This window comes from Alnus glutinosa, chromosome 4 (assembly GCF_958979055.1).
Source record: "Alnus glutinosa chromosome 4, dhAlnGlut1.1, whole genome shotgun sequence".
Lineage (NCBI taxonomy): Eukaryota > Viridiplantae > Streptophyta > Magnoliopsida > Fagales > Betulaceae > Alnus > Alnus glutinosa.
In genome coordinates this window covers 17,281,876-17,306,938 of record NC_084889.1, presented here as the reverse complement: position 1 = coordinate 17,306,938, position 25,063 = coordinate 17,281,876, and the positions used below count along the sequence as shown (strand labels likewise).

General features: G+C 40.4%; 1 protein-coding gene across 1 annotated transcript; it reads right to left on the bottom strand.

Annotated features, from left to right (window-relative positions):
- Positions 1–3,069: 3,069 nt before the first annotated feature.
- LOC133866020 (uncharacterized) lies at positions 3,070–24,645 on the bottom strand. Its single transcript, XM_062302583.1, has 6 exons — positions 24,527–24,645; positions 23,405–24,467; positions 23,035–23,184; positions 18,731–18,916; positions 4,902–5,310; positions 3,070–3,376 (listed from the first exon to the last, which is right to left on the bottom strand). Exons 2-5 carry the CDS (start codon positions 24,392–24,394, stop codon positions 5,218–5,220), a joined length of 1,419 nt encoding a protein of 472 aa, XP_062158567.1. The 5' UTR covers positions 24,395–24,467; positions 24,527–24,645; the 3' UTR covers positions 3,070–3,376; positions 4,902–5,217.
- Between the last annotated feature and the right edge of the window lie 418 nt (positions 24,646–25,063).

Sequence of the window (25,063 nt, the reverse complement as noted above, 5' to 3'; positions counted from 1 at the left end):
ATTTATATATATATATATATATATATAAAATAAATTCACGAAAATGACATTATTTTGGTGGTTAATACAATTAATTTTTCTGGACCATTTTACATTTATACAATTAATTTTTATGGACCATTTTACATTTATACAATTAATTTTTATGGACCATTTTACAGCACTTAATTATTTTAAAAATTCCCCTAATAAAGATAGGATAATTCCATTCGGAGCCGGCAGGAGGAAAAAAAAAAAAAACACAAAACTAAACTAAACTAAAAACAACGGCTAGTATTTTTTTTTATTTTTTATTTTTATTTTTTTTGAGAATAAAACAACGGCTAGTTGACAACTTTAAGATGTGACATTTTACAAAATTTTCAGATGATATAATTAATTAGCTAGCTGTAGATAAGCTCTTCCCCTATTTTGTCTATTTGGCTGTGGTTTAGTTGTGGTTGGGGTTTCCCTAGCTATCTTTTTTTATTCTTAAAGTTCTTTAATGAATTATTTTTCATATTAAAGAAAAAGATGTAATGTGCTTAAATAGTCCCTTTCTAGCTAAATATGCACGCATTGAGAGTTGAGAGGGAATGGCTTTGCTTTATATCACCACTCATGTTTCTTTAACTTAAACTAATTCCAACATGCATTTTGTTAATTGGATTAATTACTAATTTACTAGTATATTAGGAGAAGATCAATTGTATTATAAAGAAAAGAATTTGTTGATTTTGTTTTCAAAAAAGTATGGCTTTGTTTATTAAATGTGTTTTTTTCTTTTATTTTTTTAAGAAAATAAGTGTTATGACATGACATAAAGATTAAAACCGTTTTGTGTTTTTAAGAGAATTTTGTGTTTGAATTGTTTGTTAGAATTTTGTTATAAAATAAAAATAAAAATAAAATAAATTAAAATAAAATTTTAACAAAGATGAGATAACAAGTATCTCTAAGATTCAAAGACCGTTGAAAAGCAAGTATATTGAAACTCGATGCTAGAGAAGTCACATAGGATAAATGGGATAGGTAGAATAAGAATTTGCATCAGGATCCTCTCCAGTTGAAAATCAACTGGAGAGAATGGTGTAAAATTACAAATATATCCTCAAGTATAAAGGATCAGCTCCTCTCCAATTCCTTTAATTGGAGAGGATTCTGGTCCAGGTTTTGATGAGACAGGACAATGGGACATTGCACTACGTGTCTAGAACCATCAAAGGAATATATGTTTGGTAACGTCTAGATTCAAAATTCTTTCAGTTTGGTGGCTTCTTTAAATCGAGCATATCATTATGAAAGGTAGATATCCATCGGCATTTTATTTGGAAATGATTGGTTACTTTGTAGCTCTCTAGATCAATTAGACAGGCATCAACCCATGAGATGGATGATTGCTTTGGGTAGGACAAGAAATGCATGATTACGTTCAAAGAGGATACTTGTCGCTCGCGCAACCATCGCTTTGAGTTTGTTTGTGATTGTGTTAAGGAGTTTGAAAAATCATATAAAGTAAAAATGAGTACGTTTGATACCTAATAGTAAAAAGTAAATGATTAGAGGCAGCAACAGCATAGAATAAGGGTTCTAGTTCTGGCGACAATTTTCTCCATCAAGGCCTAGGATCGTTAGATTTCTTGCGTCTAATGTTCCGTTTGTTTCGACGTAAAATGGTTTCCGTCGTAAAATATTTTCGACGAAATCAATTTCAAAAGAAATTATTTTCTCGAAAATATTTTTCGGCGTTTGGTTCGCACGAAAAAATTACGAAAAATGAAAATGCAACTGTCGCCGGAATCCGGCGACAACCGGTCGCCGGAATCCGGCGAACATGTTTGGCCGGATCCGGACAAAATTGTCGGATTCCGGCAGGACACCTCCTGGCCCGGTCAGATCCGGCCTGATCCGGTCATTTTGGCCGGATCTCGGCAGGATCAGTGGCCGGATCCGGTCAGATCCCGCAGGATTCCGGCCATTTGGGCCAGATCCGGCCGGATCAGTAGCCGGATCCGGTCATTCCCGCCGGATTCCGGCCATTTGGGCCAGATCCGGCCGGATCAGTAGCCGGATCCGGCGGGGTCAGTGGCCGGATCCCGGCCATTTGGGCCAGATCCGGCCGGATCAGTGGCCGGATCCGGTCAGATCAGGCTGGGTTCCGGCAGGTTTCTGTCCATGGCCGGATTCCGGCGGCCGGCGGTGTTCCGGCAACTGGATTCCGGCGGCTGGCGGTATTCCGGCGGCCGGATTCCGGCAGGCGGCAGGATTCCGGTGGTCGGATTCCGACGCCGGCATTATTCTAGTGATTATTGTAAGATTTGGACAGTCAGATATCAAACGTGCGTGTAAAGACGAAGAATATAATTTTGGAAAACGATTTACGGTTTTAAAAACCGTAAATCGTTTTCCAAAAATTAAATAAGGTTTTACGGTCAAACCGAAAATGATTTTCGTTGACCATTATTTTCGCCCCTACCAAACACCGTAAAATACCGAAATCATTTTCCGGAAATCATTTTACGCCGAAACAAACGGAGCATAAATGAGATTAAAGGTACAACAAAATACTTGTCCGAAAGAGAGCCCAAGATAAAAAAGTTGCTCTTATTTGTAGAAGATAAGGAGATTATTTGCAATTTGCAAAACAAATATAGATACTTTTTGTAACATCTCCATCTTGAAACCCGAAAGGCTCTCTCACTCGCACTAAATGAAAATTTAGTGGGTAAATTGAGAACCCATTTTTAATAAGATTCTCTCAATTTCAAAAGAAATGAGTGCTATTCATTTTATAGTCAGGATTTAAAGTTAATACATCTAATAGTGTATATAATTTTACATTAATTAAAATTTTAAAAGACGTGTCAACATTGACTTCATATACACTGTTAGATGCACCAACTTCAAATCCTGACCTTTCATTTAAAATGGATAGTATCCAATGAAATGGATATGATCCTATTCCGAAAAGCAAAAAAAATGAGAAGTATTTTCAAACGATAAAAGAAATAAAACAAGTTTGAGAAGTTACTTTCAGAACACTGGAAACTCTCTCCCTCTCCCTCCCTCCCAAGAATACAACACTACAAATGAGTATGAATCTAAAACTGAACATGCTGCTTCAAAAAATATTACGACATCATTCAGATGCCATAATGCATTCAACGTAGTTCTTTATTACAAGAATGATGTAATCTCTCATTAACTGTTAAATTAAGAGAGAGTACTGAAGAAGCTACACTCCGAAGAAATCCTTAAAACAAAGAATATAAATTATGCTCAACCTTCCTTGCTTACCAAGTCATTTTCCCAGACCTTATTTGTAATGATGGGAAACCTCCCTCACTAGCTTATCCATGAACTGGCATTTCTTGTCGAATCCCCACCCGGAGTTGCTCTGCATTACACAAAATTTCAACTCTCTCAAATCAAACATATCTCTATCTAGTAACATCTCAGAAATGCTTTTTCCCTTTTACCTTGTTTTCCATTTTATTCAACAAAGTAAAAGCAATGAAATCTCACAATCAAATTTCTTCTCTTGTTAGCAGCAACGAGTACGCAGAATGTAAATCAACCACACCACATCAAGACAGTCATTCATATTTAAACAAAATAATAATAATAATAATAATAATAATAAGTAGTAGTAGTAGTAGTTTTATTTCTTTTTTTGTTGGTAATGGTAAAAACATCCATCTCTAGTTTGATGTTTGACATCCGGATGGGGGGCTTTTTGAAAAGTATGAGCATCGTGTTATATATGATGCTCATAGTAAACTAGAGGCTCGTTTAGATTCCGTCATTCAGAATGGTAATTGGAATTGGAGGCTTGCTCGTTCTAATCAGCTTGTTGATATTTAAAGCAAGCTAAGTTTGATTCCTCTTGGTGGGATTGATACCCCAAATTGGTCTATCTCAAAAACTGGTAAGTACTCTTGTTCAGATACTTGGGCTGCCATTCAGATAAAGCAAAATATTGTGAATTGGTGGTCTTTGGTTTGGTATCCTTTATCCATTCCTAAACAAGCTTTTGTGACTTGGTTAGCCATGAGGGATGCGTTATCAACTGGTACGAAACTTTCGAGTTGGGGTTTTCAAGGGGATGTTAATTGTGTTTTCTGTAGATATGGGATTGAGGACAGAGGTCATCTTTTTTTCTCTTGTGGGTTTAGTAGCAGAATTTCAAAACATGTAGATCCCTTTTTTTCTCTTGTGGGTTGTGTTGAATCCGCCTCTATGCTGGGATGATGTGGTTTCCTTGGGGTTGAAAGAATGGAGGGGAAAAACTATGAAGGCTTATCTTTGTCGGTTAGTTTTTAGTTCTACAATTTATAACATTTGAAGGAATATAAATGCTTTAAGACATGGAAATAATCCGAAGGCTTATCTTTGTCGGTTAGTTTTTGGTTCTACAATTTATAACATTTGAAGGAATATAAATGCTTTAAGACATGGAAATAATCCATGGTCTGAGGAGAAGCTTTTACAACAAATTATATGGGAAGTGAAGATTCGTTTTTATTTCCAAAGGTAAATTCAAGAAGACTTGTGGGAATGATATTCTTTGTAGTGCTTGGGATATAGATGGGATTTTGTTTTAATTTTACAGAGGATAGTTTGCTGGTTTTTATTGCTTTGTTGGTTTAGTTTGGGTTTTGGGTAGGGGTTATTGTTTTGCCATAGCTTTTCTTTGTAAAGTGTTCAGTTGTTTCTGTTATTGAAAGTTACTCATTAAAAAACAAACAAACAAACAAAAAACAAAAAACAAAATAGAAACTTACTAATTGAAATCATCAGTATTGTTAAGATCGAATCCTCGTAATAAGTGTACCACTACCACATAACGGTATACTAGTCCATTGCATTATTCTTTCCAATATATATACATTTGAATAGTGAGAGATGGCTACTTTGCTGACCTGCCACCACTTCCACGAAAGTCCGACGGTCCTCCACCGGCCGCAGCTGCCCCTGAATATGGCTACTTTGCTGACCTGCCATTCCTGCCGGTGCACAGTGTTTCACCAACCTCCTCAACTGCGAAATACATCTCCCCCATCCACAGCTTTCTCGTCCTTCCGGTATGTGTATATAGCTACTTCTCCCTCCCTTGCCATATTCTGTAATCTCCAAAAATTGCCCATAGTTTCTGCATGATGAGCACTGAATCTCCCACTCGATGAGACCTACAAAACTCCTTTGACGTCAGTCCATTCATCAACTCCTCCATTATGTTCAGCATCCATACCACGCTCTGGAAACCCATGACCACTGATCGAAATAATCCTCTGCTCCATTCAGCAAGACGAAAGCCCCCGTTCTCGACTTCTGATCGTAACTCAAAGGACTTTGATTCAACATAGAAATAACCCATAGATAAAACATACAAGACCAATCTAATGATAGTTTAAAAAAACCGTGACAGTCTGAAGTTTAAAGATCAAGAAAGGCAACCCATGCACATTCAACCAAATCTGATGAGACCCCGAAGCTCTTGGATGTTGCTAGACATAACCACGAGACTCCAAAAAGATTAAGAATCAATTGCCAAAGAGCCGAAGTATACTCGCAGTGGATGAGAAGGTGATTAGTTGTTTCCTCATTCTTTTTACACAGACAATACCAATTAGCTAAAGAGAAGCCCCTCTTTCTAAGAGTATCCACCGTGAGAATTCTCTTAAGTGTTGCTGTCCACAAGAAGAAAGCAACGTGAGGAGGCGCCTTGACCTTCCAAACACTTCTCCAAGGGAAAGAACTATGCTCACCTGACTGTAACAAAGTATAATAAATCTTCGCTGTAAATCTCTGACTGCTAGAGGGAGTCCACAACAAGTTGTCCACTTCCAAGGATGGATACGTCCAAATAATTAGACACAGAGGCCTCCTTGTTTCGAGCAATGTAATAGAGTTCAGAAAAAGAATGCTTAAGTGGCTCTATTCCACACCATACACCATGCCAGAAACTAATGTGAGAACCATCACAAACCTTGTAGGATAGGAAATTGGGAAGTCGATCACTCGGACTTCGTATGGCAAGCGTGGTGATAATCGCCCTTCCGCCTCCCCAGCGGCCACTCTTCCCTCTAGGTCTCTTCTAAGGCCACCACTGTCTAGTTACCCTGCTCGGGAGAATAAGGGTAAAGGTCCAGAAATTCCTAAAACTTCCTCTCGCTTGCAGTGTTTCAATTGTAAGGGATTTGGCCATATTTCAACCAATTGTCCTAGTCGAGCCCTAATTATTGAGGAACGTGAGGATATCGTTGATGGGCCATTGGAAGATCAAGTCTATGAACCTAAGCTTGACGAGTTTGATGATTTGGTTGATGCTGAGGGCACATTTTTAGGTTGTATCCAGACCCTTTTTGTGGATCTAGGATCTGAGCTCCTTGTTTCCGATACACCCCGGTTAAGTGTTGTCCGTTGTACCCTGACCCAATCCAAAGACGATGATGACTCGCGTCGTCATGCTATTTTTCATACTTATATCAAAATCAATGGTAAGGGTTGTAAGGTCATTGTGGATAATGGGAGTTGCATTAATGCCATTTCGGTTACTACTGTGTCCCGCTTGGATTGCAACCAACTCCTCACCCTCAACCGTAAAGCATTTCTTGGGTTGATAATTCTTCCATAGCGGTAAAAGAACGTTGTTTGGTGCCTATCCAGTTCTTGGAATATAAGGACCACATATGGTGATCTCATTCCTATGGATGTTGGTCATGTTATTCTGGGTAGACCTTGGTTGTTTGATTTGGATGTGACCATCCATGGTCGATCCAACTCATGCTCATTTGTGTTTAAGGGCAAGAAGATCCATCTGAACCCTTTACCCCCAACACCCGCGGGTTCGCAGCCAGCAAAGAAGGATATAGAACGTAAAGGGTTAAATATCATTAGCCCTACAGAGTTTGAGCGAACTCTCGTGGATGACGCTGTTGTGTTTGCTGTGGTTGTCATGGAAGTTCCTTTGGACTCTCCAATCATGCCCTCGACTGAGGCCCAAACTCTTCTTCAAGAATTTCAGGATGTCTTCGATAAGGACCTCCCTGACCAATTGCCTCCTTTAAGGGATATTCAACATGCTATAGATCTTGTCCCAGGAGCGTCCCTTCCGAATTTGCCTCATTATAGGATGAATCCCACTGAGCATGCCGAGCTACAGAGACAAGTGGATGAACTCCTTCACAAAGGATTCATCCGTGAGAGTTTAAGCCCTTGTGCAGTTTCTGCCCTTTTGACTCCTAAGAAAGATGGTTCTTGGAGGATGTGCATCGATAGTCGTGCCATTAATCGGATCACAATAAAGTATCGCTTTCCCATCCCTAGGCTTGATGATATGTTGGATATGATGGTTGGTGCCACAATATTTTCTAAGATTGATCTAAAGAGTGGGTATCATCAAATTAGGATTCGCCCGGGTGATGAATAAAAATTGCTTTCAAGACGAAGAATGGTCTTTATGAGGTTAGTCGTGCCTTTCAGACTAAGCAATGCTCCAAGTACTTTTATGAGAGTAATGACACAAGCCTTTCGGCCTTTCAGGGGAAAGTTTCTCGTCGTTTACTTTGATGACATACTCATCTACAGTAAAACCAAGGAACAACATCAAGATCATCTGACACAGGTTTGTTCTACTCTTCGTGCCGCAAGTCTGTATGCTAATGTGAAGAAGTGTTCTTTCTACACAGATCAAATTGTCTCTTCTACAAGAGTATCTACTGACCCTGCAAAGATTCAGGCCATTATTAGTTGGCCTGAACCCAAGTCTATACATGACGTCAGGAGTATTCATGGTCTAACTACCTTTTATCGTCGCTTCATCAAGGGGTTTAGCACAATCATGGTTCCTATCACGGAATGCATGAGGAAGGAGAATTCCAGTGGACACAGGAAGCGGCTAAGGCCTTTAAGTTCATCAAGAAGCGAATGACGAAAGCTCCTGTCATGCGACTTCCTGACTTCTCCAAGGTTTTTGAGGTTGAATGTGATGCTTCCGGGGTAGGAATAGGTGGAGTCCTTAGCCAGGAACGCCACCCCGTTGCTTATTTCAGTGAGAAGTTAAATGATGCCAAGCAACGATATTCCACTTATGACAAAGAATTGTATGTAGTTGTGCAGGCCTTGCGCTATTGGCTCCATTATTTGTTGCCACAGGAGTTTGTTCTTTATTCAGACCATGAGGCCCTTTCGCTACCTTAATTCTCAGAAGAAATTGAATTCTAGGTATGGTCATTGGGTTGAATACTATTTTTTTGATAAGTAAAGTATATTCAAGAGGCGCAAAGGGGCGCAACCCATAGTACACATGACGTATACAAAAAGCCCCTAATTCAAAGAAAAAAAAGAGCACCTATCTATAAATTCAAAAAAAGAACACTCATGCATAAACTGAAAATTTTCTCTCCACATAAACATCGTTCGTAACATCATTCTTTTCAAGTTCATCAAATCAATCTCACAATCTTCAAAACAGCGTGCATTTCGTTCCCTCCAAAAACAATGGAGCCATGCGCCAAATTGGTATCAGTGTCTGATTACCCTTTTGCCCCCTCCAACTCCCCAACATATCATTCACCGACCGCGGCATTACCCACTCCACCCCAAACATTTGCAGAATCGTCCTCCACAATTCTGTAGCCACCATACAATGCAAAAACAAATGGTCAATGGACTCTCCAGAACTCTTACACATAAAGCACAATTCCATCACAATAATAATTCTCTTTCGTAAATTATCCAAGGTTAAAATTTTCCCTAACGTTGCCGTCCAGACAAAGAAAGCCACTTTCGGGGGGACCTTAACTTTCCAAATACTTTTCTACGGAAAGTAAGACTGAATAGGACTAAATAAAACCTTATAGTAAGACTTTACCTCTAATGATTTCTTTCGCATTGGATTCTAATGCATTTTATCTTCTCCCTCACTTCTAATTTTATGAGTGTACATCTCAAAAAATCTACTAACCGCTTCGACCTCCCAATCATGAACTGGGCAAGAAAACAAAATATTCCATAGAATTGGGCCATTTTCTCTTTGCATATTCTCCTCCACCCAAGCATCCTTGCCTCTAGCAATGAGAAACAATTCAGGAAAAAGAGTCTTCAAAGGAATCTCCCCACACCACACATCATGCCAAAACAGAACTTTCGAACCATTCCCTATCTCATATCTCACATGTGTTGCAAAAGCATCCCATCCCCTCCTAATACTCTTCCAAACTCCAAACCCATAAGAACCCCCAACCTCCTTAGAGCACCAACCACCCTTCATACTTCCATATTTGAAGTCCACCACCTTCCTCCAAAGAGCATCCCTCTCCAAAGCATATCTCCATAACCATTTACCCATCAAGGCTTTATTGAACATAACCATCTTTCTCACTCCTAGCCCCCCCGAGACCTTAGAAGAACAAATCGTATGCCAATTAACCAAATGAAATTTAAATTCATTTCCAATACCGCCCCACAGGAAATCTCTCTGAAGTTTTTCCAAACAATTAGCCACCCCCACTGGAATAGGGAAAAGAGAAAGAAAATACGTAGGTAAACTTGAAAGAGTGCTATTGATCAACGTTAACCTCCCACCTTTAGATAAACACAACCTTTTCCACCCCGCTAATCTAGCTTCCATCTTCTCAATAATGCTATTCCACATATGAGCGTCTTTATACTTAGCACCTAACGGAAGACCCAAATATTTTATCGGAAGGGAGGCCACACCCCACTCAAGAATACTAGCCAATTCCTCCACATCCCCTACCTCACCTACCGGAACCATCTCAGATTTAGACAAATTAATTCTCAAGCCCGAAGCTGCTTCAAAACAAAGCAACACCTCAAATCTCGGATCTGGTCAGCAATAGGATCACAGAAGATCAACGTATCATCTGCAAATAATAAATGGGAAACCATCATAGCATCGTGCGTGCTCGATCCCACTGAGAACCCCACTAGGCGCCCACTATCCACCGTCGCATCTATCATCCGACTAAAAGCCTCCATCACCAACACAAACAGAAGCGGAGACAAAGGATCCCCTTGTCGAAGACCCCGTGAGCTACAGAAAAACCTTGAAGGCGACCCATTGATATTTATGGAAAAACAAACAGTGGAAATACAATGAGCAATCCAGCCACGCCATCTCTCCCCAAAACCACATCTCTTCAAAACATAAAGCAAAAACTCCCAACTTACATGATCATACGCCTTCTCCAAATCCAACTTACAAATAATGCCCGGAGTTCCAGATCGAATCCTGCTATCCACGCATTCATTGGCGACCAAAACAGAATCCAATATTTGCCTCCCCTTGATAAAAGCAGTTTGATAATGAGAGACAACCTTCCTCAATACCTCCTTCAACCTATTTGCCAGGACCTTTGAGATGATTTTGTACATTCCACCTATTAAACTGATAGGTCAAAAATCTCTGATATCCACCGCTCCGGCCTTCTTTGGAATCAGCGACACAAAAGTAGCGTTAAGGCTCTTCTCAAACTTTCCACTAGTTTGAAACTCCTTTAGCACCGCGATAATATCAATCTTCAAGATCTCCCAACACTTTTGAAAAAATGCCATAGTGTAACCATCAGGCCCAGGAGCCTTATCTCCTTTGAAATTTTGTATAACCGCCCAAATTTCATCTTCCTCAAACTCACGTTCCATCCATATTCTATCCTCTTCATCAATGGAGAGAAAAGATAAATCATCCACCCTTGGTCTCCACTGATATTGCTCACTATATAGCTTCTTATAGAATTCCACAATGTGATCTTGGATAACTGTCCTATCATCAGTCAACTGTCCATCCACCACTAGAGCCTCAATCGTATTATGTCTTCTATGTGAGTTAGCCAGCCGGTGAAAAAATTTAGTATTGCTATCACCCTATTTTAACCACAAAGCCCTAGATTTTTCTCTCCAACTCACTTCTTCAAGAAAAACATGCCGCTCTAAATTTCTAGAAAACTCTTCTCTCTTGGACTTTTCTTCTTCGGATAATGGCCTCTCCTCTGCAATCAAATCCAGCTCACACAGACCCTTCTCCAGCTTCTTTTTATTAACCCCTACATTCCCAAACACCTCCTCATTTCATTGTTTAAGATTAGTTTTCAATGCTTTTAACTTATTGGCAAACACAAAGCTAGGCGTACCTTCATACACATAAGCTCTCCACCAACTCTTCACCAGCTCCTCAAAACCTTCCGCTTGCAACCACATATTCTCAAATTTAAAAGACCCCCTACCCCGTCTCCCGATTCCACAATCCAAAAGCAGTGGATAATGATCTGAAAGAATCCGAGGCAGACGTCTTTGAGATACCTCAGGAAAATATTCCTCCCATTCTGTAGATAGCAAAAATCGATCAATTCTGGACCAAGAGCGACAATTTGACCAAGTGGATCTCCCCCCAACCAAAGGAATATCGATGAGGCCCTGTTCAAAAATAAACTCAGAAAACTCAACCATAGCCTGGGATGATCTCGCTTGCCCCCCTCTTTCGCTCGGATACCGGACAATGTTAAAATCCCCCCCCCCCCCCCCCCCCCCCATACACCAAGGCATCTCCCAAATATTCCTCAAACCTGCCAATTCATCCCAAAGCCCTCTTCTATCACCATCATCATTTGGCCCATAAACACCCGCAAATCCCCAATCAAAATTTACTGACACACTACGAAAAGCACAAGCTACCACATACCTCCCCACGTACTCTTCAATCTTCTCGACTACTCTTCTATCCCACATTAACAAAATACCTCCCAAAGCCCCTCTAGAACCCATATACACCCAATCCACATATACACAACCCCAAACACTATAAACCATCTCCCTAGTAATTACCTCCAATTTTGTCTCTTGTAAGCATACAATGTCTGCCTTCCACTCCCTCAACAACCCCCTAAACTTCGTTCTTTTCTTGAGCTCATTCATGCCCCGTACATTCCAAGAAATGATCTTTGGCTTCAACATTAACAATTACCAACCCTCCCCTTCCTAGTCAACCTAGATGATTGACCTCCTTTCCCATCATAATTCACCGAACACTCTAACCTCTTCACTTCACGTTGTCCACGGTTCCCAATAGCACTTAGATTATTGTCGTGCCTCACCCTATCGGAATACCGATGTGCTTCAATAACATTGAACAAATCCATCAACTTATCTTCAAAACCTGGACAAGACATTCCTACAACTTTACAAAAACCTCTAATTCTCTCAATCACCCATTCTGTAGACATAGGGTCATCTCCTAATTCTTTCTCCAAAACTGCCAACGGTTGTACATCCAGCATCTCACTTCCCCCAGAAACCTCATCTGACCGGGACACCAAAGCTAAAATATTAAACCCCCTCACCCTCCTCCCGTAATTCATTATCACACCCTACTTCATCCACTTCCCCAATGAATTCCTGCATTTTTAATCCCTTGCTCGGTGCTTCTATCTCTCCCAAACCAACATCAGATTCTGCCTTTCTCAAACTCTCACTCCCCTGCTCACCCTCATCCCTACCTTCTCCTACACCAACACTCAAAACAGAATCCAGCTTGTACTTACCCGCCAGGTCAGTCTCACTGCCATCGTGAATCTGCTCCTCCATCTTCTGTGTATCCGCCAATCCAGGACTTGTACATAAGGAATCATGGGTCTCATGCAGTATAATCTCTTCTCTAGCCTTTCTCAAAACCCCGGTGACCCCATCAACACCCTCTGATTCAGCTCCGTTTTCCTCCATTATTTTCACCAGTCGCACAGCCCTATTCCCCAACATTCCAGACCCAGAGCCAGGAGGATCTGGCTCAGAAACCACCTCCAGCATCGTCATCAGCGTTTTCTGCCTTTGCTCGACCGTTTCTGCCACCGTCTCCGTCGTCGCTCCATTCTGGACCGTCTGCCTGGACTGAATCCGGCGCCTATACGTTATCTGTGGGCTTCCACAAATGTCCTGGTGGGCTACTTCTTTTCCTTTAGCCTTTGTCACATCTTGGTCCTGCGTCATGAGGCCCAATCCTTCCTGACCCACTTCGTTTTCTGTTTGACCTTGTCTTGGGCTTTCGGTGAGCTTGGCCTCATCCCTCAACAGGCCTCATCCCTCCCAGTTGTCCTTGGCAAGACGTCAGTATGGATTTTGTGTTAGGACTCCCACGTACCCGTAAGAAACATGACTATCTTCGTGGTAGTCGACCATTTCTCGAAAATGGCTCACTTTCTCCCTTGTAGCAAGACTTCAGATGCGTCTAGGATCGCTAGGTTGTATTTTAGCGAGATTGTCAAATTATATAGCCTTCCTAAGACTATTGTTTCTGATAAGGATGTTCATTTCACTAGTCATTTTTGGAGAACTCTGTGGCATATGGTTGGTACTAAATTGAAATTCTCCACTGCTTACCACCCTCAGACGGATGGTTAGACTGAGGTTGTTAATCGCAGTTTTGGCAATTTATTAAGGTGTCTAGTCCAGGAAAATCTTCGAAATTGGGATTTGATCCTTCCTACAGCTCAGATTGCTTATAACAGTTCTGTGAATCGGTCTTTAAGTATGAGTCCCTTTGAGGTTGTTCATAGTTATAAGCCTAGGAAGCCTTTAGACCTTATTCCCATGTCCCCCCATGCTAGTGTGTCTATGTCAGCTGAAGCATTTGCACAACATCTTCATGATTTGCATATTGAGATCAATAAACAACTTGAAGCAAGTAATGCATCATATAAACTTAGAGCTAATTTGCATAAAAGACAGGTTGAATTTAATATTGGGGATTATGTTATGATTTGAATTTGACCGGAGCGGCGTCCACCTGGATCCGCATCCAAATTGCAGGCTCGTAGTGCTGGTCCTTCTAAAATTTTAAAGCGAGTTGGTCCAAATGCATGTCATTGATCTTCCCTCACATTTTGGTTACCACTCTACTTTCAATGTTGAGGATCTAGTTGCTTACAAAGGCCATTTTAACCCCTCCAATGATCTTTTTCTACCTCCCTCTGTGGACCTTGATCCTGAACCTGTTGCCACCCCTACTCCAGTACCATCTATCCCAGCACACAAAGATAAAATTTATGCTATTTTAGATGAACAGACTGTATTGACCAATGATGGAGAGGTGCAACGTTTCCTTGTTTGTTGGGTAGATCAACCTGATTTATCCAGATTTATTAGAATTTTATCGGAGTCAGTAGGATCTTCCTCTGCCTGGATCACCGCACACCCGTTCCGGAGGAGTTGGTGGGGACATCCGATTCCGCCCTCCACTCACACGTGTTTATGGACGTCGAAAGAGGCTCGCTCAACCACTTAGCTTATGGTTGGGTGATTGACTGCAGTTTCTTGAGAATTGACAACTCAACGAAGTCGAGTTTTGCTCCCACCCTGGGAGAGTTGATGCGGACATCTTATTATTTTATTTAGTTATTTATTTATTTGGGTTTTATTTATCTGGGTTGTAATAATGGGCTCAATTATAGCCTTTATTTGTTTTAGTTATTTAGCCCACTCATAACCCTTCTAGGGTTAATTAGGGTTGCTATCTACTATTTAAACACTGTAAACTGGAGACTAAAACAGTTTTGACGAATTTGATTAATTTGAGCGTGTGCCGCCCTTTGTTTCTCTCTATTCCTTTCTCTCTCGCGACTTTCTTCTTCTTCTCTTTCTTAATTTCTACTTCTTTTCTCCTATTTCTGTGTCTTCTTCTTCTTAAATTCTTGTTTTATTTATTCTAATAATCTCCGTATATCACTCACCCCATAAGGACCTCAAACTTCCTCTGAGCACCAATCTCCTCTCTTGAGCCCATACTTCGAATCAATCACTTGTCTCCATAAGAAATGCTCTTCATGCCCGAATCTCCAAAGCCATTTACCGAGAAGACTCTTGTTGAATACCATCAACTTTTTAATACCCAAGCCCCCCTCTAGAAACAAGGTCGCAAACTGACTTCCAATTAACCAGATGTATTTTGGGATCCCCGCCTGGACCATCCCAAAGAAAATCTCTCTGAAGGCGCTCCAATCACCTAGCTATACCTGCTGGTAACGGGAAGAGGGAAAGGAAGTATGTAGGAAGACTGGATAACATGCTCTTGATGAGCGTAAGACGCTCCCCCTTTGATAAGTAGATCTTTTTCTAGCTAGCCAACCTTTTTTTCTATTCTCTCGACTACCCCATCCCAAATAGCTTTCGATTTGAAGGGGGCACCTAGAGGAAGACCCAGGTATTTCAAAGGAAAAAAGAAATTCTAAAACTGAGAATATCGGCCAGCTCCTCTATATTAAGAACCTCTCCCATTGTGACTAACTCAGATTTTTGGAGGTTGATTTTTAATCTCGAAATGGCCTCAAAGCATAAGAAGTGTATTATCATTTGCGAACAAAAGGTGAGAAACTTCTAGAGAAGTGTTGATACTGTTAGCCCAAAAACCTGATACAAATCCCCCAACCATCGCTCTAAAGAGCATCCTGCTGGGAGCATCTATAACTAGAACAAGAGAAGAGGCGAGAGAGGGTCTCCTTAGCGAAGGCCTCGAGAACTCCCGAAGAAACCATACGGGCTACATTAATCAAAACGGAAAAGCGAGCCGTGGAAATGCACGCAAAAATCCACTTTCTGCATTTAGCACCAAAACCACATCGCCTCAAAACATAAAAGAGAAAATCCCAATTGACATGATCATAAGCCTTTTCCAGATCCAGTTGGCACATAGCACCAGGAACCCCCAATTTCAGCCTGCTATCCAAGCACTCATTGGCTATTAGAACTGAATCTAGAATTTGCCTCCCCCAATAAATGCGTTCTGGCTGCTGGAAATGAGATCTCCCATCACATGCTTCAATCTAACAGCAAGAACTTTCGCCAAAATCTTCTCCCCACCAGACTGATAGGCTTGAAATCCCTAACCTCAAGTTGTCTAGTCTTCTTTGGAACTAGAGCGATAAAAGTAGCATTAAGACTCTTCTCAAACTTCTCATGCCAATGAAAGTTATGAAAGACACACATAATATCAGCCTTAACTATAGACCAACAGGAACAATAAAAAGCAATAGAGAAGCCATCGGGGCCCGGAGCTTTGTCTTCATCCATACTAAGCAAAGCTTGAAGAACCTCCTCCTCTTGGAATGGTCTCATGAGCCAACCCACATCTAAGGGGTCTAGACTAGGAAATGCCAAACCATCTAACTTGGGCCTCCAAGGGGCTGTTTCAGAAAAGAGCTTCGTATAGCATTGAGTGATTGAATCTCTTATCATCTCTTGCTCTGAAGTAACACTACCTTCAATACAAAGACTGAAGACAAAGTTGTTTCTTCTATGAGAATTGGCGAGACGATGGAAAAATTAGGTGTTATGCTCCCCCTCTTTTAACCAAGTTGCTATTGATTTCTGTCTCCAACTTACTTCTTGCATATAGGCCACTTTTTCCAAATCAACTTTCAGCTGATCCCTCTTATCTCTTTCCTCCCCTGCCAACTGGCGTTCATTTTCTGAACCATCTAGAGTTTTAATTTCCTCCAATAAAGTCTGTTTCCTCAATTCTATATTACCAAAAACCTCTCAGTTCCAACGAATCAAATCAACCTTCAGATGCTTCAACTTTTTGGCTAGAGCTTAATATGGCATGCTGGAATACTAGTAGGAAACCCACCATCGTTTGACTAACTCTACAAAACCTTCGGCCTTCAACCACATGTTCTCAAATTTAAATGAATCTGAGTTTTTAATGTGGAGCAATAGGAGACAAAGGAATTTGCGCCTATTCGAGGATTGCAAGTCAAATGTGCTTTGTTTAAAAGCCTCTTTTCTGGGATCTCTTTTGGATTGGGCTGTTATCTACGTACTTAACTTCTCCTCTTCTTTGAATATTTTTGATCTTGTTAACTTTTTAAATTCCAGACACCTTTAGGGTGGTAGCTTTTCTAGTATACTTTTCATGTACAAGACTTTGCCTTTTCTATTTAATAAATTATTATTCATATAAATAAAAAGAAATATGAGTATATGGCAATGAGTCACACTAATACTAAGTTAAGTGGGAGATTGGGTTTCTTGCTTCAACCTCTTTCCAATTATTTTCTAATAATCGCCATTCTTCATATCGCCTCTAATCCTAGGTTTCATGAATGGACTAAGTAAGTTGAGGTTGATTGCCACTTCATTCAAGATAAGGTATTAAGTGGAGATATTTCTATACCATATGTGAAGTAGGAAGATCAACTTGCAACTATGTTTACAAAGTCATTGGGTTGTAACTAGTTAGAGTTTGTTAGTCCCAAGCAAGACTAATATGATCTATGATCCAACTAGTAGGGAGTGTTGAAGGAAATACTTGTAATAAGTATATGACGTAAGAGTATACTAGTCTATTGTATAAATCTCTCTATATTTGAATAATGAGAAGTCAAGTAGATTCTACACCTCACCCATTATTCTTTCCCAATCTTTTTCTCTCTCTTCTAACTAGACCCTAATTCTAACAGTTATAGCTGATCGACTACACAAGATCACCAAAAGGATGGGCCCTGATCATGGTTCTAATATGAACAAAAGATAGATTATACTCAAAAAGCATGGTCCAAAATAAGCCTAATCAATATTGGGTTTTAACATGGCTAATATTTAAGGAATGACTTTTACCTAGCCCTACTATCCTCTCTACTTCATCTCTAGCTTCCACCTCAAGTCCTCAATTGATTTCTGTTCCGTTTTGTTTCCCCGTTAGTGCACAAGGGGCAGACAAATATAACTTTCATTTTTTCTGATAATTAATCAACGCCAACATCCTAAAAGAGAAACTCTCTCTATAGTCCTCAAAATTACAGAATTTGTACATGATGAAAATTTCAATTTCTTTGACTTGGTTGAAATTACATTGCTTGGATTATTTTGCTGTCATCTGAAACCACTAATCACCAACCAAAATTCTTGGCCTCAAAGTCTGTTTGAAACTTTATAATATTAACACTAAGATAACAGCTTCTATTCCAAAAAAAAAAAAAAATCATAGCAAGGAAAATGTATACACACTAAGATACATACCATTTATTTCTGATTTTAGCCTGTAATTTTACAATGTAAAAGCACTTCTAAAAAGAGGTCCATAACCACCAACCCATATCTTCTTTAGAACAAGCCCCTGATGGCCAGCTCAAGCTGCAAGATATCATTGGCCAGCACAAGTACTAGAAAATAAAATATATCATTCATTCCCAACCAAAGAAAATATCTGATATTTCCCAGTATGTTTTGAAGTCATCTATCCATTTTATTTTATTTTTTTCTTTTTTTGTCTGAATCTGGATATTTTCCAATAGTTTGATGGAAGGTGCAAGGGGGAAAAGTAAATTCTTCTTGTGAGTGTGTACAACTAAAACTAGGCTAGGTGTCAAATAATGGTGCTTGTTGTCCCCTGCCACAACAAGGGAGACACTATGACCAAGAATGTGTCTCAGATGTCTCCAAAGACTGTTTTGACCGTAAGAGAATACCATATCTTCTTGATAGTAAAAAGATGCCAAAGCAATCAACCATAGTCCCTTGAACAGGCAGTGAGACAAATGAATGCATACACATCTGTGCTACTTGTAGTCCCATGCATCAGGCAGGCAGATACAAAACAAGCACACACCCACCCACACGCAGAGAGAGAAACATATATGACTAGTTCAACATAGGCAAGGAGCAAATACTCTAAAAGGAGTAATTCATGCATGGAGTGGAAATAATAAGATATTTAAAGATGATAAGGGAAAATACTAACCTGAAGAGAAAGAACTGCACGGTCAGCAAACCGCTTTACAGAATCTGGTGCACTGACAGGAACACTTCTTGCAACCCTTTCTAACTCTTGTTGCTGTTGCTTTGCAGTTACCCTATCCGGTCCACTGTAGTAATCGACAATCTCTTTCATCAATGGAACTCTCTCCATTGTCTCTTCCATAATTTCCTGGTTAAATGAGAAAGGTCAGAAAGATACAGAAACACAGGAGCTGCCCCACCTTATTTTTCTCAATAGAAAAACAAATGATTATCGAGCTCACAAGAAGAGTACTATAATTTCTGCCAACGCAATAAAAGATCAAAGCTCATCATATAATTCCCATCAAACAAAGAATATATAAGCAATAACATAATAAGGATACTGTAACTTCAGTATCCATATATACTAATAGAACTCTATGGGCATATTATTATTTCCCTATTTAGTTGATAAGTAAATAGAGTATAAATGAAAACAAACAGAAAGGAACAACAAAAGCACAGTGTGTGCTAAAGAATTCCCCCTCAAATTAATATGGTTTGAAAAAAATTTACCAGAACCACCTGCCTGATGGCAGTTGATTACAGACCAGTAACAGAGGTTCGGCCCCCTCTCTCTCAAAAACAAGCCCAAAAGACAGCCAACCCTAAGTCCCTAACCCACTCTCTCTCTTCCCCCTTCTGCACAGGCATGCTAACTCACCTCCAAGTCTCGACACTGCAGCTGCTCTAGTTTTCTCCGAAAAGCCAAAACCCTTGCTATGTTGGTTGCCAAGATAAACAAAGTAAAAAATTTCATTTCGCAGCGACCAAGCAGATAGCAAACCTAAATAAACATATACCTATCCTTCATTTTTATTACAATTTAGGTGATGATTGTTTGGCTTTTAGGTATGGAAGCTGCATATGTGCACCTTAGAGTGGCGTGGGCATGGTGTTGGTGGGAATGATGTGGCCCAAGCTTGAAGTATCATACTTCTTTAAAATTTATTACCATTCAAACACATCTTTTAATATAATACATCTTGAACTCAAATCCTTACAGCAGCAAACATTGAAACACTTTCTATAGGCTAATACTACAACATTACAAGATGCCCAAAGCCAAGCAAGTATGCAAAATATTGCAACTTTTTTTTGATAATTAATCGACACATCATTAAAAACGAAAGCCGCCCCTAAGTACATAAGAAGCATACAAAAGGAAGCTCCTAGCTCTAAGGAACAAAAAGAACAACGAAATCATTATAACTAATTGTCAAAGGAGAAACATAAGCAATGATCGAAAGATATGCTTTGTTGGGCCCCTTCCAAAAGAGGGTTATTTGATGTCAGATCGTTCTATAATGTCCTAATTCACTATGAAAGTACTCCTTTCCCTTCGAGAAGTATTTTGCGGAATAATGTTTAATTCAGAGTGACATTCTATGATTGGTCCACCTCGTTAGGGAAGATCCTCACTACAGATAACTTGAAGAAGCAATATATTATAGTGGTAGATTGGTATTTCATATGCAAAAAGAGTGGGAAATCCGTTGATCAACTATTGCTCCACTGTGAGGTTGCTAGTGCTCTATGAAATTCTATTTTCAATCTTTTGGGTTAGATTGGGTCATGCCTAAACAAGTAGTAAACGTTTTCACCTATTAGAGAGGGCAGTCTGGTAGTTCTCATAGTGCAATAGTATGGATAGTGGGTCCATCTTGCCTCAAAAAGTGTATTTGGAAAGAAAAAAAAAATGATCTAAGTTTTGAAGGACGTGAGAGGACAATGGTGGGATTAAAAGCTTTTTTCTTCAATACCCTTTACTACTGGGATTGCTTCCATTTTTCTAGCTTTCATGATTTTCTTTTTCTTTTTTTCCTTCTTTTAAGTACGTACTTCTCTTGTATACTTTCTATGCACTTTTTAATGAAAATCAATTATTTATCCAAAAAAAAATAATAATATGTACGTTGACCAATCCAAACTGCCATCAGCAACTATGTATTATGTACAACCCATCAAAACATGGTAGTAGTATGACACAAAGTCTATGCTATCATTGATGGTGAGAAAAAACGTTGGTATAATGCAAAACAGCAAGTGAATCCCATGATACCCAGATTTCAAAAAGAACTTGACCAAGACTTGATTTATGAGTCTAACTTTAGTATAAAAGAATCATAAGTTTGATGCTGCAAGTAAGTTTAACCACAAGAAGTGAATATGAATCTCCAAATATACTGATTTAGCATTTCATAAGTTCAATTGATAAATAGATAAGACATTAGAGATGTTGTTTTCTCATAGAAAGCCAGTTGGCTGATAAGGACGTGTACTCTTAAGCTGTTAGAAGAATGAGCCGAAAAGAAGAAGAAAGAAACTTGCATTTAAAAGTTTTTTTTTCCCACACGAATTTAAGTAACACACCCTGCAGGATTAGAACCAGTGACCTCACACCAGCCACCCTGACTTACAAGAAGGTGGAGGTGCCATTTGGGCTACAACCTATTGGCCTTGCAATTAAAGAGTCCTTAATGTTGACCAAAGCTGAATGAGAGAATGCTCAAGTTGGACACTTTATGTTGTCAAAGCAACATAATTTCACAACTATGAACATAGACCAAATAAAACTGCATATTGGTGGATATAATTGTCACCTACACTACCTTGTTGACAGTTTTAAAAAGTACATAACTACTAATATCATAAAAACATATCGGCTTTGAAATTTTTTCTTTTCAATGGATGTCTTTTCATTTTAAAATGGATTTCTCACCAACACCACTTTGTTAGGGCATCTCCAGCAGATACTCTATTTTAGCCAAAAAGTTAAATTTAACTATTTTTAGCCTTTTTTCTTCTCCAGCAGATTAGTTACTTTAACCATTTTTTCTTAACAGTGAACAGTAAATAGCCAACAATGGCTATTCACTGTTCAACACTACAAACATTTTTTATTAATATTTTCTCACTCTCCCTGTTCGTCCCAACACTACAACCCCCAAGTTCTCACTCTCCCATTTTTCCAGCACCGAAAGCGCAATGTCCCTCCTCTCCTCAAACCCACTTCCGGCCACGGTTGTTGCCCCGCATGTCTTGTAGAGCAACTCCATGCCTGAAATCTGAGTAAACCCAGAAACCTCATAGAGAATGGAGTAGCCAAGGAGCTGGACTCTCGCGGCTATGGTTTTGCACAGACTTTCGATCAAGATTGGTACAGAAAATCAGAGAGAGAAGAAGGAGAAGTGGCAGGTTTTTTATGGGGGGTTATGAAAAGTGGGTTTTGGTGAAACTGAGGGAAGGATCTCTCATCGCATCAATGGGTTGTGTTTGATTCTTTGATTTCTGCAGCTTTTTTGCTGGGAAGGGTTTGGATTTCAGATTTGGGAAGGGTTGCCCTTTGGCAACTGCGCTTGGGGTTTGGGGGAAACCGGAGAGTGAGAGGGAGAAGTGAAAAAAAATAAAAAATAAAGAAAAAGATTAAAAAAATAATATTTTAAGAAAATGAAGAATGGAATAGAGATTATTGTTTGGGTATTTTTAAGATAGCCTGTGGTTAAAGTAGAGATTGGTACTTTTTGAGTAGCTATTTTAACTCCAACTGCTGAAAATGGCCTTAAAAGTCATAACAGGTCCACCTTATCATAAAAACATTTGTGGTTTAAAAATTTTACATCTCAATCGATGTTCGTTCATTTTAAAATGGATGTTGCTATCCATGTTAAATGTCCTTCAGCTTTACTAGGCTAGCTCAGGCTTGGAAGGTCATGTGTACTTTGGCAGGGTTCAAATGATGCCAACATTGAAGAGATACTTGTTAGCTTTCAATTTGTGGACATCTTCAGTTCTATCTCATTGCAATGATCAATACATGTTCCATTATAAATGCGTTTGTTGCTTTCCAGTTGTAAACATATTCTTGTAATATGCAGTTTCTGATCCAATGTCAAGTTCTCAAATGTATCATCTAACACAAAGGAACCAATCAGCAACAATATAGTTTATATCATTCCCAATACAAAGCCTACCGCATCAAATGAGTTCGTTGTGCAGAGTAAACAAGTCCTATTGACCAAACAAAAGAATATACAGAAGTCAACTAGCTGCTCATTCACATTTACAAAAATCAGTGTTTATGATGCCCATAAAGCAAGACAAAGATTGTAATGTGGATGAATAAGTTCACAGATCCCACAAAATCTTCCTTAAGCATCAAAATTCAATTTAAACCAAACTGCAATGGCATTATCAAATACGCAGCAGTGTTGAACAACATGAAAGACATCAATCAAAGATTTAACACAAGACATAAAACGTTACCTCCCACTCCTCTTGACTCTGAATCCCCTCATATGCCATCAAGAACGGCTTCATCTTCTCAAGTGCATCACGTAGCGGAATTGGCGGTTTCTCATCAATATCCGGGTTCTGATCAAACTCCCCCATCAAATACTCCGGCTCACACTCAATCTGTAGTCCAAATGCAATAATCACAACCAATTCCGCCAAAAAATAACTTATTAAAACTAGAACTGATGCCAAACAAATTCTTACAGAAACATCTGCTGATTTCAAGCTTTGCCAAGAAAAGCTCAAATCAACTAACATTTGAGCTATTTTCCTATACTTTCTCAGCAACCAAACAAACATTCAGAAATTCCTTAAAAACCCAAATAGTACGATCACTCACCGAATAATTGACGTCCATGGCGTCCAAAAGCGCGTCCTCCGCGGGCGATGGCAGTACAGCCCCACTCATTTCCTCAAACCCTTCAACCAATTGATTCATGGTCTCAACGCCGAGCATCTTGGCCAGCTTCTCCCCATCCGCATTGTCACCCAGATACAGCCCTGCCCCATACCCATCGTCCCTCGACTCCCTACCCCTCCCTCTCCCCCTCCCTCTGTACATCCCTCTTCCTCGGCCCCGCCCGGGCCCACCTCTCCCTCTGAACCCTCTGCCTCCTCTGCCGCCACCACTGCTCTCTTCGCCATCACCCTCGCCGCCGCGGCCGCCGCCGACACCACCACGCGAAAGAATCTCCACCGCGTTTTTCACTGCTTCTTCACGGGTCATTCTCTGCACTCTTTCACCTTGGGCGTGAGCTGGGCTTTTTGGGGAGGCCCGGACATGCCGGTTCTCCTCAACAGCTTGGGCCACAGGGATCGGTTGCTTCAGGGGTTTTCCGCGCCCACTGCCGGACAACACAGGGATTATGCTCGGAGGGAGATTATGGTCAGGGAAGCTCTCAGCCATGTCCGAAACGTGTGTAGGCCCGTCTTCTTTCTTGAAGAAAATGGGTTGCTTGGGCGCGGAGTCTGGCGGCAGTGGGACTGAATGGCCGCGGCCAGCGGGTGCAGGTTTGATGGACGAAATGAAGGGAGAGAAGTTGGGGGGCAGAGTCGGGGAAGAAGGGACGGGTCTGCCGCGGCCGTGCCCGTGTCCAAGTCCGGGAGGGGTCGGGTCCGGCTTCGACTCGGACTGATCGGGCCCGGGCTTACCTGGGGCGATGAAGTCGAACTGCGTGGAAGCAGAGCCGCGTCCACGGCCACGACCGCCACCGCCACCGCCGCCGGGAGAGGAGGAGGAAGTGGAGAAGGGGATTAGAGATTGTCTGGTGGCATTGGAAAAGTTAATGGGGTTCGGCAAAGAGAGTTTTCTTCCTATGCTTCCTCTCATTTGGCGGCTTTTACGGTGCGCCCCGAAAGTTCTTAGAGACAAATTGTCGAACACTTTGCAGGCGGAAACGTACCTGGTTATGTTTGAAATTTTAGTACAATTTCGAAAGGAAAGGGAACATAGAAAATTTACCTTTTGTGGTAATTTGCTGGTGGATTGTTCTTTGCATGCACAGGTAAAGAAGGTCCAGCCCAATAACTGAACCGAGTGATAAGAAGGCTGGGCCCATTTGATTTACCTTTAACCGAATTTCTGGATCTTATTCTTGCGTGTGGGTTATAAATAGCAACCCTTGCTTTAGCTGCTTAAAGTGACTTGGGCTTAATCCGTCAAACCCAATGCTTCGTCCCTTTATCCTACATGATGCAAAATTGGGCCCATATTTTTTTGTTCAACATAACTACAAGTAGGGCTATATTCACCTTTCAAATTTAGCTGAGGGGTAATACGAGAAGCATCCGGAAATAGTGCTTCTTCCTAGCACTGCTCTTAGCTGAGTCATAAGTCACAGTTAGGACAGTAAACAAGCCAAGTTCAAATAAGTAGTACTTGTGGGAGCTTGACTTGTTTACACTTGTCACAAGCTCGAGCTTGTGACAAGAATCAAAAGTTGAGATCGGCTCAGCTCCTCAAGGGAAAAACCCTGTGTGAGCTCGTGCTCAAACTCGA

Excerpts from the sequence above, each read along its gene's own strand:
- LOC133866020 (XM_062302583.1), bottom strand. The coding sequence starts at position 24,394 with ATGAGAGGAAGCATAGGAAGAAAACTCTCTTTGCCGAACCCCATTAAC. Across the intron at positions 23,185-23,404 it reads CCATGGACGTCAATTATTCG|ATTGAGTGTGAGCCGGAGTA; the intron begins GTGAGTGATCGT and ends TTTGGACTACAG. Across the intron at positions 5,311-18,730 it reads GTGCAGTTCTTTCTCTTCAG|AAGTCGAGAACGGGGGCTTT; the intron begins GTTAGTATTTTC and ends AGTTACGATCAG.